The following is a 14,351-nucleotide window of genomic DNA, read 5'->3' as shown; positions in this document are numbered from 1 at the left end:
TCTCAGAGGCTCTGGGGCTGTGCAGGTGCGGCGGGGCTCCCACAGGTGTGCCAACAAGGCGGCCACCTGCTGCACACTCTCCTCCTTCCCTGACTTCTCCGCCCCCGCCGCTCGGAAACCGTCCGTGAGGCTCAGTTCCAAGCCAAAGCGATGCACTGGCTGTATTCAAAAGGCATTTTACTGCCCTTGTCCTTTGATGAGGACTTTCTTTAAATTAGGACTAGCAGTCATGGTGCCCCAAGCCCCCAAGTCTTGTAAACACCACTCATTGCCCCAGAAGAGAAAGTTGCTTCATTGGATGGAGAAGTGTTTTTGGTTTTGTTTTTTTTGTTGTTGGGGGGGGGGGGGGCGGTGGTTTGCAGGATCTCAGTCCCGAAGCAGGGATTGAACCCGGGCCACAGCAGTGAAAGCCTGAAATCCTAACCACTAGGCCACCGGGTAACTGCCAGGAGTGTTTTCTAACCACGGCCTCAGGATAGTCTAGGCGTAGCTCATCCTCCAAAACAGGAGTGGGCAGCCAGGAGAGAGCGAGCGAGCCAGAGAGACAGAGAGAGGAGGGGGGGGGGAGGGAAAGAGACTGCGAGGGCGGGGCCGGTGGGTGATGGGGGGGCGGTCCCCTGGGGCCCAGCGAGCTCCCCTGCTCCGGAAGCCGCCACCACCGAACCAGGTGCCCAGGAGGGATCGTTTTCCCCGTCACAAGGGGCCCTGTTCAAAGGCAGGAGCAGCCTGGATAGCACTCACAGGTGCTATTCACTGCGGGGCCAGGGAGAAGGCTTCATTCATTCTCCACCACCCTCCCCCCAGGCCTGGGAAACACCAGCAAGTGCAGGTGCCCTGCCTCCCTCCTCAGCCCACCCTGGCCTCCCCCAGGCTCAGCCTGGCCCCCAGCTGTCTCAGGCCTCAGCAGTCCCAAGCCTGAGGTCCGGGTCTTTGCTGGCCCCTGCCCCTGTACCTAGGAAGGTGGACCCAGAAGGTTGCCTGCTGTGTGGGCTGACGGACCCCGGGAGACCCAGGCCTGCCCCCACAGTGTTCCCCCTTCCCCTGCTGAAGTAGCCTAATTCCCATCAGACAGTGCTGGGAGACTCCTCCCTCCCGGCTCCAGTGCCAGGCTCTCTGCTGGGGGCTGGGCAGGTGGTATCCGGGCCAGCCAACCCCTCCCTCTGCACGATGGCCCAGCTTAGAGGAGCTGATTAAGTCCAAGGTTAGCTACCGACAGTGCCACTCAGAACACCGGCTGGGGGTGGGGAGATTCTATACATCATTTCCCTAACATGAGTCCCTTGACACGTAGCTTTTGGCTAACACAGCTGTCTTTTTTTGTCTTTCTCCCAAGAACTGTAATTTCCTTCCTGGAAAAGGAAGTTACAGAGAAGGGCAGACCAACTCAATATAAGGCTGCGCATAAATTACCTGAAGGTAGAATGGGCTATCTTGTGAGGTAGTGAGTTCCCCAGTCCTACAGGGTATTCAAGCAAAGGCCAGACAAGCCCTTTCTGAGATGCTTCAGAGGGGACTCACACATCTGGCTACTACATGGGCTGCCAGACAACCTCCAACATCTCTTCCAACCCTAAGATTTAATTTTGTCGATTGTGCCGTCAGTCCCCATGTTCTATAAACCTCATAGCATTCAGCACCCAGGGAAACTCTTTGAAAAGGAAATAGAAGGACTGAGTCCATGTAAGCAGAAAAAAAATAAATAAAGACCTAAAATGGGACGATGAAGGGTGGAAATGAAAAATTCTAGAAAATGCTTCCAAAGCAAAAATTCCTCAAGCAGAAATGACTTTAGCTTCCGAACTTGAATATACAGCCAAACACCAACGGATCTTGCTTCTGGGACGATGGACGGATGGATAGTCTGTTTGGACTTTTGTTACAAGCATTCTAAGACCACTGCCATCACACAGGATGTTGGGGTGTCTGGATAGACGGGGTGCTCAGTGTCTGCTTGAGAGCATGGAGTGGGGAGGCCACGTCTGAGGATTACTGACCTCAGCCCAACTAGGACAATACTGGGAACCTCCAGGTCAAAAAGGGGGCTCACCCTTCCTACAGACGTGTCAGCTGGGGTGGGTAGATCTGGGAATTCTCCCAAACCCCCGGCTCCACTCCAGGTCATAGACAATTCAACTAGCAAACATGGTGTTTTCGCCCCTCCTCGGGGAGGGCGGGCCCCAGCAGCAGAGTCCACGTGATGCGGGGAAATCAGCTCATGAACCAAACTATTAAAAATCTTTATTGTTAATTATTTTCTTCAACAGAAATATTTTTAGTTGAAATACGAAGCCACAGCAACATTTCCACTTTTCTTCTGCAGAAGATGAGACAGATCAGGGCCATCGCAAGTTACAAGAGGGAGGCCCATGACCCTGACAAGGACAGACTGGGGCAGGAACACACCGTCAGCCAGGACTCGGACCCTTGACGGGGGCTACAGGTACAAGGAGAGGGGCCAGCCGGCAACACTGGCAAAGACAGCTGATAACAGATGTTACAACCTGGGTGGTGGGGGGAGACTGAACAAAACTCACCTTTCCCCAGGGGCTCAGCTGGAGCTGCGGGCCACTGAGCTGGGAACGAGTACAGACACACATGTGTGTGTACACGCACTGCCCCCCCTGGAGGAGGATGCTCTCAGGCCCCTGCTGGGGTCCACAGTCCTTGTCCCCTGGGGATCAACGGCCTTTTCAGACTAATGGCCAGCTAGCCAGGGCGGGGGGCCCCTGTGTGTAGGAGGATGGGGTGTCTAGGTCGTGTCAAGTCCTCCGCTGGGGCAAGGCTCAGAGGAAGCTCAGAGCACAGTGTGAACGGCCACGGGGCCATGGGGCTCCCGGGGGCTGGGGCCCGGGACACGCTGGCGTTCAGCTCCCTTGCTCCACGACAGCCCCAAGCCCCGAGAAGGGGGAAGTTTGGCCCTTAGCGTCTTCTCCTGGCTCTGGGTACCGGGGGTGAGAAGGAGACCTCAGCCATCTACTACCTCCGGGATGGGGGTGGGAGGTCGCGGCGGGGGCGTGGGGAGGCTTCCCCTCCCCAGGCCCGCATCTTCCTCCAACTCCCCACCCAGATTCCACTCCCGCGAGAGATGCAGGGAGCAGGACAGGCCGCCTCCAGGGGGAGGAGGGCAGGTGGGAAGACTTGGGGCTCCTGCAGCCCTTCAAAGACCACTGCTCTGCAATGTCTTTCTGGGGGCGGGGTTGAGGGCCAGCCGGGTGGCACTCGCTCACTGAAGACCCAGCCAGCGGTCCCAGTGGGCACTTCATAAATAATGACACTGTCCCTTCCAGGCTGCTGCGGAGAGAGACCCTTCTGAAGGCAGTGCAGTGAAGGGCACGGCCTCGGATGAGAGAGCTCCCAGGGCTGGTCAGGACCCACTGCGCTGGCAGCGCACACCTCGGGAGGAGGCTGGGGGAGGTGGGAGGGCGCGTTTCGCGCCAAAGGCCTCCTGGGCCTTGTGAGCCAAGCTGGGGCCTTTGTGGGGGTTCTGGGCTGTCGGGCAGAGACCTCTGCTATGTTTCGCGGTCTCAGAGCTGGGAGCAGCTCCTGCCCCTTATAAGAGGAGCCCCCACCATGAGGCCTCAGGAAGTTGAATATGGAGGGAATGGCTCAGCGCGGGCAGGCTGGAGAGGCCCGGATGGCGCGTGTGAGCGATTCCATTCTCACCAAGGGATGCTGGCTGGTTGCCAACTCATGAAGTGATGCGTGTAAATCCTGGCTAATGGTCACCTCTAAGCTCTGGGCTGCTCGTTCAGGACAACACAAACCTCCTTGGGGCCCTGTTTTCCAGCTGTGGGCCCTGCTTGGCGTCCTAGGGGTCCCCTCGCTGATGGAGCCTGCTGTGGTCATTAAAGCAAAAGCACTCTCTAGGTGGACCCCCGGGCTGGAGAGGGCCCGCACGCAGCAGGGGGTGGGCAGCCCATGGCAACAGGAGTCATGGGTGAGCCAATGGGAAACCAAACACACATATCGAAAGCCAATCAAATGCAAACACAAACAAAAAACACGTCAAAGCAGCAGCAGCAAGCTCTTTGTGTAATAAATATTGCAAAGCGCACTTGGTTTCTTTCTTTCTTTCTTTTTTCAAGTCAAATATAACAACCAACGTCCCAAACCCTGTTTTCAACATTCAAAAGAGAGGAGCTGTTGCCATCAGCAGAACACCTGCAGCCAATCAAAGAAAAAAAACCGTTTCCCATTAGCCAGCCAATCAAAATCCTTTTCCAGTTTAAGCAGCCAATCGGACCTCTTCACATTCCTAAAAAGTGACCGAAATAAAGCACCAGAGCTCGGAGAGCTTCCTGAGAAGCCATACACCGAGGCGCATTTTTTTTTTTTTTTAAATAAGAGTCAGAAATAAAAAGGTTTGCGTTGGTCGAGATTTAAAAATAAAAAGGTTTCTTCCCGCAGCCAATCATGAGTCCGTCCCTTTAAGCCAATCGTAACTGCACCACTGGTGTCTCCCTGGAGGATTCTGAGTGGCCGTGGGGCGGGACGGGAAGGGGTGGGGTGGGGGGGTCGGGGTAGGGAAGGTGACCCTCTGCCACTCAGCCGGTGAGGTCCACACAGATCTCCTGGCCTTTGCCAGCCTCCAGGGTATTCCAAGGGGTTTGCAGCTACTGCCTCCGGTCCTCCGTCTCCGACCTGGAAAACGCCATCACCACATCCTCTGCACCTGCAGACCAGGGCGAAAGAATTGCTGCTGGATGGTCCTCTGGCCCTGGGCTGCAACCTGGGACAAGGCGAGGAGGCTGCGGCCCCCGATGCAGTGTCAGTCAGTCCACTGTAGCGGGGTGCTTTCCGAGAACAAAGTGCTTCTGGGGGAGCCCACCTCCCCTCTGGGCCTGGGCCTCCCCTACAGCCTGGCCAGGGTAGGCCAGCAGCCCTGCTGCACGGCTGTGGGCTGCAGGCCGCAGGGGCGAGGCTCAGAGGCTTGCTCAAGGCTACACGGTGAAGAGGTGAGCGTGCCAAGAACCCAGGCTGCTGTCCTGGAGCAGGGCTCTGCTTGTGACCCTTGCTCCAAGGTCACCAAAGCTGGGGGCCCTTGGGAACCTCTCTCTTCCTTCTTAAGACTCTTGTTTTGATCCCTTTGGAGGATCTTGCTCATAATTCCTAACAGCCAGTCCTCTTTGCCCAAACCCAGCACCTGCTCAGGGGAGCGCGGCCAGGCCCATTTCCAGCCCATGGTCGGCCCGGCTCCCATGGAGACAGATAATGGCCATAATCTTTTTGTTGTTATTTTTAATGGTGGATTTGAGGATTCTGGTCCAGGCACTCATGAAATCACTTCCTTTGTCTTGTTTTCCATAAGACAGGCTCTGACATGCAGCCAGAAAAGGCAGGAAGGAGGGAAAGAGCCTGAAATGCTGACCTGCCTCCCCCACCTGAAGCTGCTGGGCAGGAAGGACTGAGTGGCAGACCCTGCAGAGCAGGTGAGGTGACCTGCAGGTCCCACCCCACCTCCTGGGCCCGGACCCTGCCTGGGCCCTGCCACTTTCTCCCCTTTCCCCCTGCCCCCCCCTTTTTTTTTTGGCTGCACAGCATATAGGATCTTAGTTCCCCAACCAGGGATCAAACCCGTGCCCCCTGCAGTGGAAACACGGAGTCTTAACCACTGGACCCCCAGGGAAGTCCCGCTCTCCCCTTTCTCTAAAGGATCGTTCTTGGTAGCACCCTGAACGTGAAGTAACAGTCAGTTGCCCATGGCCTTTTAGACAAACTTCTCTTCTGTTCCGCTGGAGGACTTCTTCCCGGGGAGGGGGATCGGAGCAGCAGAAACAGGAAAGGCCACTGAGGGGCGCGCGGGCAGCGGGGCGCGGTGGGGCGGCGGACATGTGAAACGGAGTCAGGGAGAGGGCAGGACGCCACCACGGCCGGCCCCCACCCCGGGGCGTGGTGTCGGCCACCTCCGTCCACGCCACAGGGAGTCACCCCTTCCCACTGGCAGCCTCGTCCTGACCTCCTTCCTAACTGCCCTGCCACACGGAGGAGGCACGCAGGCATGGGTGCTGTAGAAGGAGGGCCCGTCCACAAGGATGTAACATTACAGGCGTGTCCTTCGGTTTGGGGCACCAGAGGGCCAAGGTGCTACACAGGGGAGTAACCGTGCCACACATGCCCCATCTGCCTTGATGGGGTTCTGCTGTTACCAGTACAACCTCTATTCCTGCAAAGGGGAACGAGCTTCTAGAAAGGAGCTCAAATCATCCGACTTCTTGGGATTGGGCTCCTTTGCTTGGGAAGCCCTACCAGTCCTTCCCCTGTCGTCCCGGGAACATTCTGTTCTCGCCTCAGTCCTCGGACCACGCAATACCACTGCGGCAGAATTTTCCTAGCAACCACAGAATCCAAGGTTACATCATACCCTGCACGGCAGCTGAGCTGGTTACCTAACAGATGCCGGCTTTTCCCGAGTGCCGCCTCTCCAGCTCGCTGAGCAGGAGGGGGCTGAAGAGAGACCACGAAAGGGGACTTGTGAGCAAAAGATGCAATGAACAGGGACAGCCCACTCACTTCTTTCCTTGCCTGTCTCGTGGGCTTTCTCGAAGGGACCTTGGGCCTCTGCAGGCACAAAAATAGCACCAGCTGCCCCAGGAAGGAAGAGTGAGTCTGCAGAGGGAATGGCCACTGGCTCCTTGGAGGAGCCCAGACTCGGGGGCTGCCCAGTGTGTGTAGCTGGGCTACACCCTGAGAGGTGGAGAAAGAAGTCACCTCCTCAAGGTCATGCAGGGACTCCAACAACTATTTAGCAAGACACCTGAGGCAGTGCTGCAACGCCAGCTGGTGGCCCCATCCCTGGCTGGGGTGGGGAAGGCTAGGAATCTGCAGCTCCCATTTATAGAGCCTCCCACTCTGCTGCTCGCTGGGTGCGGAAAGGGCCCACAGAGCTGCTGCCCATCCCTACTCTGTTCTGTTCCTAAAGGACTTGCTGTTTTCCAGGCCTCACCACCAGGGATCTGCTTTCCTTTGGGGCCCGAGCGGGGGCAGGCTCTTCCAGAGCATTGTCTGACCTGTCCTTATCACTGGCTGGCCTGGTACTCATCATTCAACAAGGGCCTGACCTGAGCTCACAGGCCTCTGGGCGAGGATGCTGCCCTTCCCTTTCCTCTTTTCCATGGAACTTGGGCCAGTTACCTAACAGGGAGGGTGAGCTGCTTAGTTAGTTATTAAGATTCAAGCTCTTAGAGCCTGAGAGCCAGGAGGGGTCTCCAAGGTTAACCCTCATGGTCCCTCCTTCTCCCTTAAAGGCTAGGATGTGGGGGCTCCTCAGATGCTCTCACTGTCCTGGAAACGCAGGACTCACAACAGGAAGATGTTACAAGGAAGCCAGCAGGCCGAGCCCACCGCCTCTGCGCCGTCAGCTAGGTTTACTATCCTGTTTTACCGACAAGGCTGGTCCACCCCACTGGTACCTCTGCTGACGCTGTCTGGACTTGGGTTCAGAGTTTGTCCTTTCTGTTTGTCCTTTCCCACCAGATGCCATGAGCACAGGAGGGGAGAAGATGATCAGTCTCTCCTGTTCCACACTCTCTGACCCATTAAAAGATAAAGCCAAAACCAGATGAAGACATCGCAAGGAAAGAGAACTACAGACCAGACTCTCTTATGAATATAGATATTCATAATACCTATGATATGCAAAAATACTCACAAAATACTAGCAAATGGAATACATCAACATATAAAAAGGATTATTTACTCTGACCAAGTGACATTTATCCCAGGAATGCAAGGTTGGTTTAATATCCAAAAATCAATTAATGTAATATATCCTATCAATAGAAAAAAGGACAAAAACCATATAATCATCTGAATAGACATAGAAAACACATCTGGCAAAATTCAATACCCCTTCATGATAAAAACACCCAACACACTAGGAATAAAAGTGAACTTCCTCAATCTGATAAAGGGCATTTACTAAAAACCCACAGTTATTATCATACTTAATGGTGAAAGATTGAAAGCTCTCCCCCTTCAAGATTAGGAACAAGAAAACAATGTCCACTCTCACCATTTCTATTCAATACTGTGTTGAAGGTTTCTATCCAGGGCAATTTGGCAAGAAAAAGAAATAAAAGGCATCCAAATTGGAAAGAAGTATTGATAAAACTATATTTGTAGATGACATGGATCTTACATATAGAAAATCCTAAGGAAGCCACTAAAAGACTATTAGAACTAATAAACAAGTTTAAGTTGCAGGATATAAGGTCAATGTACAAAAATCATTTGTATTTCTATAAACTAGAAATGACTAATCTGAAAATGAAATTAAGAAAACAATTTCATTTACAGTAGCAGCAAAAATAATAAAATACTTAGGAATAAATTTAACAAATGAAGTATGAAATTTGGACTCTAAAAAGAACAAAACATCAATGTCTTAAAACATCACCGGATGAAATTCAACACAATTTCTATCAAATCCCCGCTGCCTTTCTTGCAGAAACTGACAACCTGCTCCTAAAATTCATATGGAAACGCAAAGGATGCAGAAGAGCCAAAACAATCTTGAGAAAAAAGAACAAGGTTGGACCCACACTTTTGAATTTCAAAACTTACTACAAAGCTACTGTAAACAAGTTTGGGTGGAAATTGGTATAGATCAATGGAATAGAATTGAGAAGCTGGAAATCAACCTTCCCATTTATGGTCAATTAAGTTTTGACAAAGGTGCCGAGGGTTCAATGGGAAAGAACTGAACAAATGGTACTGGGACAACGAGATATACTCCCATGTAAAAGATGAAGTTGAACCCTTACCTTGCACCATATACAAAAATTAACTCAAAATGGAGGAATGACCTAAATATAAGAGCTGAAGTTATGAAACTCTTAGAAGAAAACACAGGAGTAAATCTTCGTAGTCTTGGGTTAGGAAATGGTTTCTTAGATATGACATCCAAAGCACCATCAACGAAAGAAAAAAATAAATAAATTGGGCTTTATCAAAGTTAAAAGCCTTTTTTTCTTTTTTTTTTCTCCCCACAATTTGGCCACGCCGCATGTGGGATCTTAGTTCCCCGACCAGGAATCAAACCCACACCCCCTTCATTGGAAGCGTGGAGTCTTAACCACTGGACCACCAGGGAGGCCCCCAAAGTTAAAAGCTTCTATGCTTCAAAAAACACTATCAAAAAAATTGAAAAGACAACCTACAGAATGGGAGAAGATATCTGCAAATCATATATCTGGTAAGGGACTCCTATATAGAATATATAAGTAACACAATTCAATAATAATAAAAAGTCAAACAACTCAATTTTTTAAATGGGCCAAGAACTTGAATAGACATTTCTCCAGAAAAGATATATGAATGGTCAACAAGGGCATGAAAAGATGCTCAACATCATCAGTCATTATGGAAATGCAAATCAAAACCACAATGAGACACCACTTCATACCCAATGGACAGCTGGAATCAAAAAGACAGACAATAACAAGCATTAGCAAGGATGTGGAGAAATTTGAACCCTCAGACTTTGCTGGTGGAATGTCAAATGGTGCAGCCCCACGCCTGCCCCACCTGCAGCCTGCCCCATCTCAGCCCATGGCACCTCCATCCCCTGGTTGCTCAGGTCAAAAACCCTGGGATATTCCCGATTCCCTGTCTCACACACACACTCCACGTATAACACATCAGCAAATCCCGCTGGCTGTGCTTTTAAAATGTATCCTGAATACATTACCATTTCCCCTACTACCACTCTGGTCCAGGCCACCACTACCCCTCTCACTAGCCTCCTGTACCCTCTTTTCCTGGATCTCCCCTCTCTGGACCCCGAGGGTCCATTCTCCACATAGCAGTCAGAAGGAAGTTCTTAAAACTATGAGTCAGATCCTGCCACTCCTTTGCTCAAAACTCTCCAAAGGTGGTTTATTGTAAGATTTCTCATCATACTCAAGGGAAACTCCAAACTCCACACCGTGGCTTCAAGACCCACCATGATCTGGCCTCTCGCTGTCTTTTCACCCCTTTTTATATGCCTCCTCGCACCCCCCGCTCCGCTCCAGCCACATGGGCTCCTGGCTGTTCTTCAGGCACAGGCACTTGCAACCCAGGACCTTTGCACCTGCGGTTTCCTTTGCCTCAGTGCTCTGCTCCCAGCTCTCGCACTTCATGCCAGTCTGTGTAAAATCACCTCCCCAGGCCCTCACTGACCACAGCATCTAACACAGTGATACACGACGAATCGTTACAGGTGAGGAGCCTGACGCTCAGAGAGATGAAGCAACTCAGTGAATCAGAGGCAGAGGGAGGACCCGACGCAGACTCCGAAGACCAAGCTACACTACATGTTTTGTCGTTTTCTATTAGGAAAAGGAAGTATCGGTCCTGCTCCAGTTACCCTGAGCACTGGGGCTGCTCAGGCCTCCTGGCAGAGACTGCAGTAATCCATCTGCTCCCATTAGAATGGAACCAAGACCCAGGATTTATAACGCAACACCAGAGCAGCCCTGGGGTATCTTGGAGAAAATTCAACATGGAATCCAGAAGACCAACCTGGGAGGAGCCCAGACGCCCAGCCCCTGCCCCCGCCTACTGTTCTGCCAGGTGCCCCCCTAGTCCCATGGCTCCCCTGCCACGGGGAGCAGGGCCAAGGCGCTGGAGAGGGCACAGCTCTCTGAACCAGGGCAGGGCACCGAGGGGGCCATCCCACCCCACGGCCCGTGCCAGCTCTGCCCCTTTAATGGAGTCCAGTCAAGTGACTGGGGAGAGAAAAATGACAAATATTCAGGAGCTTAGAAAAGGGAGGCTGGCCCCTAGCTGGGGGCGGGAGACAGACAATGGGGTCACTGGTCTGTTTGCAAGCTCAGGATGAATTCACACCAGCAGAATCACAAGCCCAGCCCAGGCTCCACACACCAGCACCACCCTCAGCCCACGTCCCGCTCACCGAAGGGAACCAGCATGCTGCCATCGGGAAGCCAGCTCACTACAGGGTGCTGGGGCACAGCGGGCAGGGAGCAGTGTGGTTTGGAGAAAGGCCCAGGAATGAGAAAAAACAGGAAAGAGGAACAGGGAGATGGCTGCAGCCCTAAGGTGATGGACGGAGTAAGGGTACACCCGGCCGCTATTTCTCAGACCTGGCCGGAGACATCCTAGTGGAGCCCTTTGCCCTTTTCCAGGAAAGGCACAGACCCTGGAGCTCACATGGAGCTGGGCCTGGCTCCAGGGCGGACGAGGACTGCTCCAGACACCACCACCACCCCCTCTCCAGGAGGGACCCCGCGGAGAGAGAGACCAGGCAGCGGAAGGAAGGGATGAAGCCTCCTCGGGCAGCAGGGATGTGCTAACCGTGCTGGTCCAGCCTACAGCTCAGCAAAGCGCCTGGCTGCGGGGGGACAGGCTGCGGAGAGCTCTTCCAGCTCCTGCAGAGTCCAGCCGGGAGGAGTGGATGCTCACAGGTGGCTGGAGAGAGGCAACAGCCCTGAGAGTAGACCCTCCCCGGGAAACCAACACAAGGTAACAAAAGCCTGGGCCAGCTTCCAAAGCCTTCCAGCCCCGGTGCCCCACAGTTCAGGACACAGCCCGGTACAGATGTCACCAGAGAAAAGGCGGGGACTCCCAGCACCAGCACCAGCCATAAGTGGGGACACCCACGTCACCCGATGCAGGGTCATGGGCTCCTGCAAGGGCGGCAGCACCCCAGCCTCTCTGAAAGCCTCACGCCCATCCCTGGCCGGAGCTGAGCACAACTACTCCATGCTGGGCTCGGGCATCTCAGCCTCCTGACCTCCTAATGGGCCTAACACCCTCCCAATGAGGGCAAATGACTGGGGCCTGGAAAACTCCGTATCCTCCACGCACACGGCTGACCGGCTGGAGAGGAAACACGGCCACACGCACCAAAGCGTCCAGGGAATGATTCCCATTCCCGACGTCTGCCCCTTGTCTGACCACGTGGTTTTCGGCTTTGGTGCTTCCTCTTTGCCCCCTGAGCTCACTTTCTTGCTGTGCATACCCACCAGCATCTGCTACTCGGCTACCCACCTACACGGCTCAGCTACTGGCTCTGGGGAGATGAGCCAGGCAGCGAGGCTCCCAGGAAAACAGGTCCCAGACACTCCTACAAGGGCAAACGTCTCCACGGGGGTGAAACTCGGGCACCATCCTGGACTAGGTCTCCCTCCAGACAGCCCCAAACCTGCCTGGTGGCACGTGCTGCTTTTAGCAGCCGTAGCCTAGGAGCCCAGGGCTGCTATACAGCTCAGCTCTGCCACCCAAAGCTCCCAGACGATGGCTTTTACCCAGAGACAGCACGACACTGGTCGCCAAGGTCTCAGCAGCCAAGGCAGGCTCCAGGTACCTGGTGGTACCTGGGCCCAGGTGGGAGGCGGCTCCTGGCAGGGGTCCTGGGCCTCCTGACAGACCAACGAGCGCCTCCCCAGGCTTGGGCTCCCTTGGTGGATCACGGTACCTGGACCTGGGTCTGACCCCTGCCTACCCGTGCGATACTGGGCAAGTCCCTGCACATCCACCTGCGTTTCCTCACCTGCAAAACACACGTATCCTGCCCATCTGACTGACCTGGATAATGTCCGCAGCATAAAGCATCACAAACAGCATCTTGTGGGGTTACCCCTCAGGGTTCTAGTACACCTGCTCTGCTCTAGTCCCACGTGCCCCAAACCCACCTCACCCCCCCATACCCCACTGAGCCCAGCACACACATCCTACCTCTGGGGCTTTCTAGGGGGGTTCCCTTCCCTCAGGGTCAGTCATCCTGTGATCTGCACCCAAAATTCTTTACGTGTTTGCCCGTGTTTCCATCTGCCCTGCTGCGCTGGCAACTCGAGGCCGGGGGCGGTCGCCTGGCACCCAGATCAATGGGCTACTGTGAACAGGACAGTGCCATCGCTGGCCCAACTGGCCTTGATGCTCTTCCCCGGGACAGAGGTCTGCCTCTTCTGGGTGTCAGGAGTGGGAGCAGAGGTGCACAGGGGCTTGGAGGCCCCTGCTCTCAGCTCTACACAATAGCACCCATCACGTTGGTAAAGGAAGGTCAAGGCAGCCCTTCACCGGCCGGAACCAGAGGCCGAACTGAGCGACCAGCTCTGCTCTTCAGCTCTTTCCCTTTCTTGGGGTTATTTATTTCAATTAATTTTTATTGGAGTATAGTTGCTTTACAATGCTGTGTCAGTTTCTGCTGTGCAGCAAAGTGAATCAACCATCATATATATATCTCCCCTCTTTTTTGGATTTCCTTCCCATTTAGGTCACCGAAGAGTATTGAGTAGAGTTCCCTGTGCTATACAGCAGGTTCTCATTAGTTACCTATTTAATACATGGTATCAATAGTGTATATATAGTGGTATATATGGTGTCAGTAGTGTATATCCCAATCTCCCAATTCATCCCCCTCAACATGGGGTATTTTTTATTCTTTTTCCGTGACACAAGTTATCATGTACCAAGTCCTTCTGGTTGATTTTTCAGTCGGATTCAATGTATATGAGATTTTTGGGTTCAATTTTATTATTATTAGGTTACAGGTAATTCTCATGAAAGTGTTGATTAAAGTTTAAAAAGATTAGCTTCCCATCCCACTGACTGGAATTCTCCCGGGGCCTGACAGTAATTTCAGTCCAGAGTTGGTTGTCACCTGGAGCCTCTGGGAGAGAAGCCTCAGAGCCGCACGTGAGCAGATGGGGGTCCCGGGACCCCGGCAGCTGGTCCGCACAGAGGGGTAGCCTCGGTCTACACAGGGATCTGACAGACCCCACTCTGTGCCAGAGCTGGACCACGGGGAAATGTGAGACTGCGAGCACAGCACGGACCCTGGCCCCTCGGGGCTCCTGACCTGATGTGATAACCGCTACAGGGAAGGAAAGATCCGCAGGCAGTCCAGGAGCCAGAGGAGGGAAGCGGGCCGACCCTGGAAGGGCAGAGAGGGCGGCAGAGGAAGGGAAAGAGCAGAGGCCAGATGGTGTGGGAAGGGATTCCAGGAAGAATGCTGGCTGTAAAACAGAGATTGTGCCAGCACCCCACTCGAGGGCCGCTGAGAGGGTCAAGTGGGGTGATGAGCATAGGGGTGAGCTTGCTTGGTCCCTGGAAGAGCCGTGCACTGGGTGGGCCCTCTCCTTGGGCCACTGGCTCCCTGCTGGGTTGCCCATGACCACAGCTATTTTAACAAGGTTCTCAGTGTAACCCTGAGACCAAATGACCTATTTTAGGCTTGCTGGCAGCGGACCCTGAGCCTGCAGCCTTGGCTTCCGCAGGGGAAAGCCGGAAGAGCCCTGGGACCGCCCAGCTGGCTCAGGCTGGGGACCTTCCCTGGAAAGTCTCTTCGAGAAAGAGTGTGATCAGACAGAGGCTGGAACAGGCCTGGGGAGCCAGCGTGCCAGGGC

The 14,351-nt window shown here is 53.8% G+C and overlaps 1 protein-coding gene across 9 annotated transcripts in view; it reads right to left on the bottom strand.

The window, feature by feature from the left end:
- Positions 1–2,223: 2,223 nt before the first annotated feature.
- Positions 2,224–14,351, bottom strand: part of CTNNBIP1 (catenin beta interacting protein 1) — a 52,957-nt gene continuing 40,829 nt past the window's right edge. For 6 of the 9 annotated variants that reach the window (XM_033843597.2, XM_073796451.1, XM_073796448.1 and 3 more), the window contains one exon: positions 2,224–4,748. In XM_033843597.2, coding sequence (XP_033699488.1) covers positions 4,348–4,748 — 401 coding nt within the window. In that variant the 3' untranslated portion in view covers positions 2,224–4,347. The remainder of the gene's footprint in view (positions 4,749–14,351) is intronic. The other 3 variants (XM_033843631.2, XM_033843636.2, XM_073796454.1) reach the window with 3 other exon arrangements.

This window comes from Tursiops truncatus, chromosome 1 (assembly GCF_011762595.2).
Source record: "Tursiops truncatus isolate mTurTru1 chromosome 1, mTurTru1.mat.Y, whole genome shotgun sequence".
Lineage (NCBI taxonomy): Eukaryota > Metazoa > Chordata > Mammalia > Artiodactyla > Delphinidae > Tursiops > Tursiops truncatus.
The sequence above is the reverse complement of the archived record's forward strand: the minus strand, read 5'-3'. Positions and strand labels throughout refer to the sequence as shown.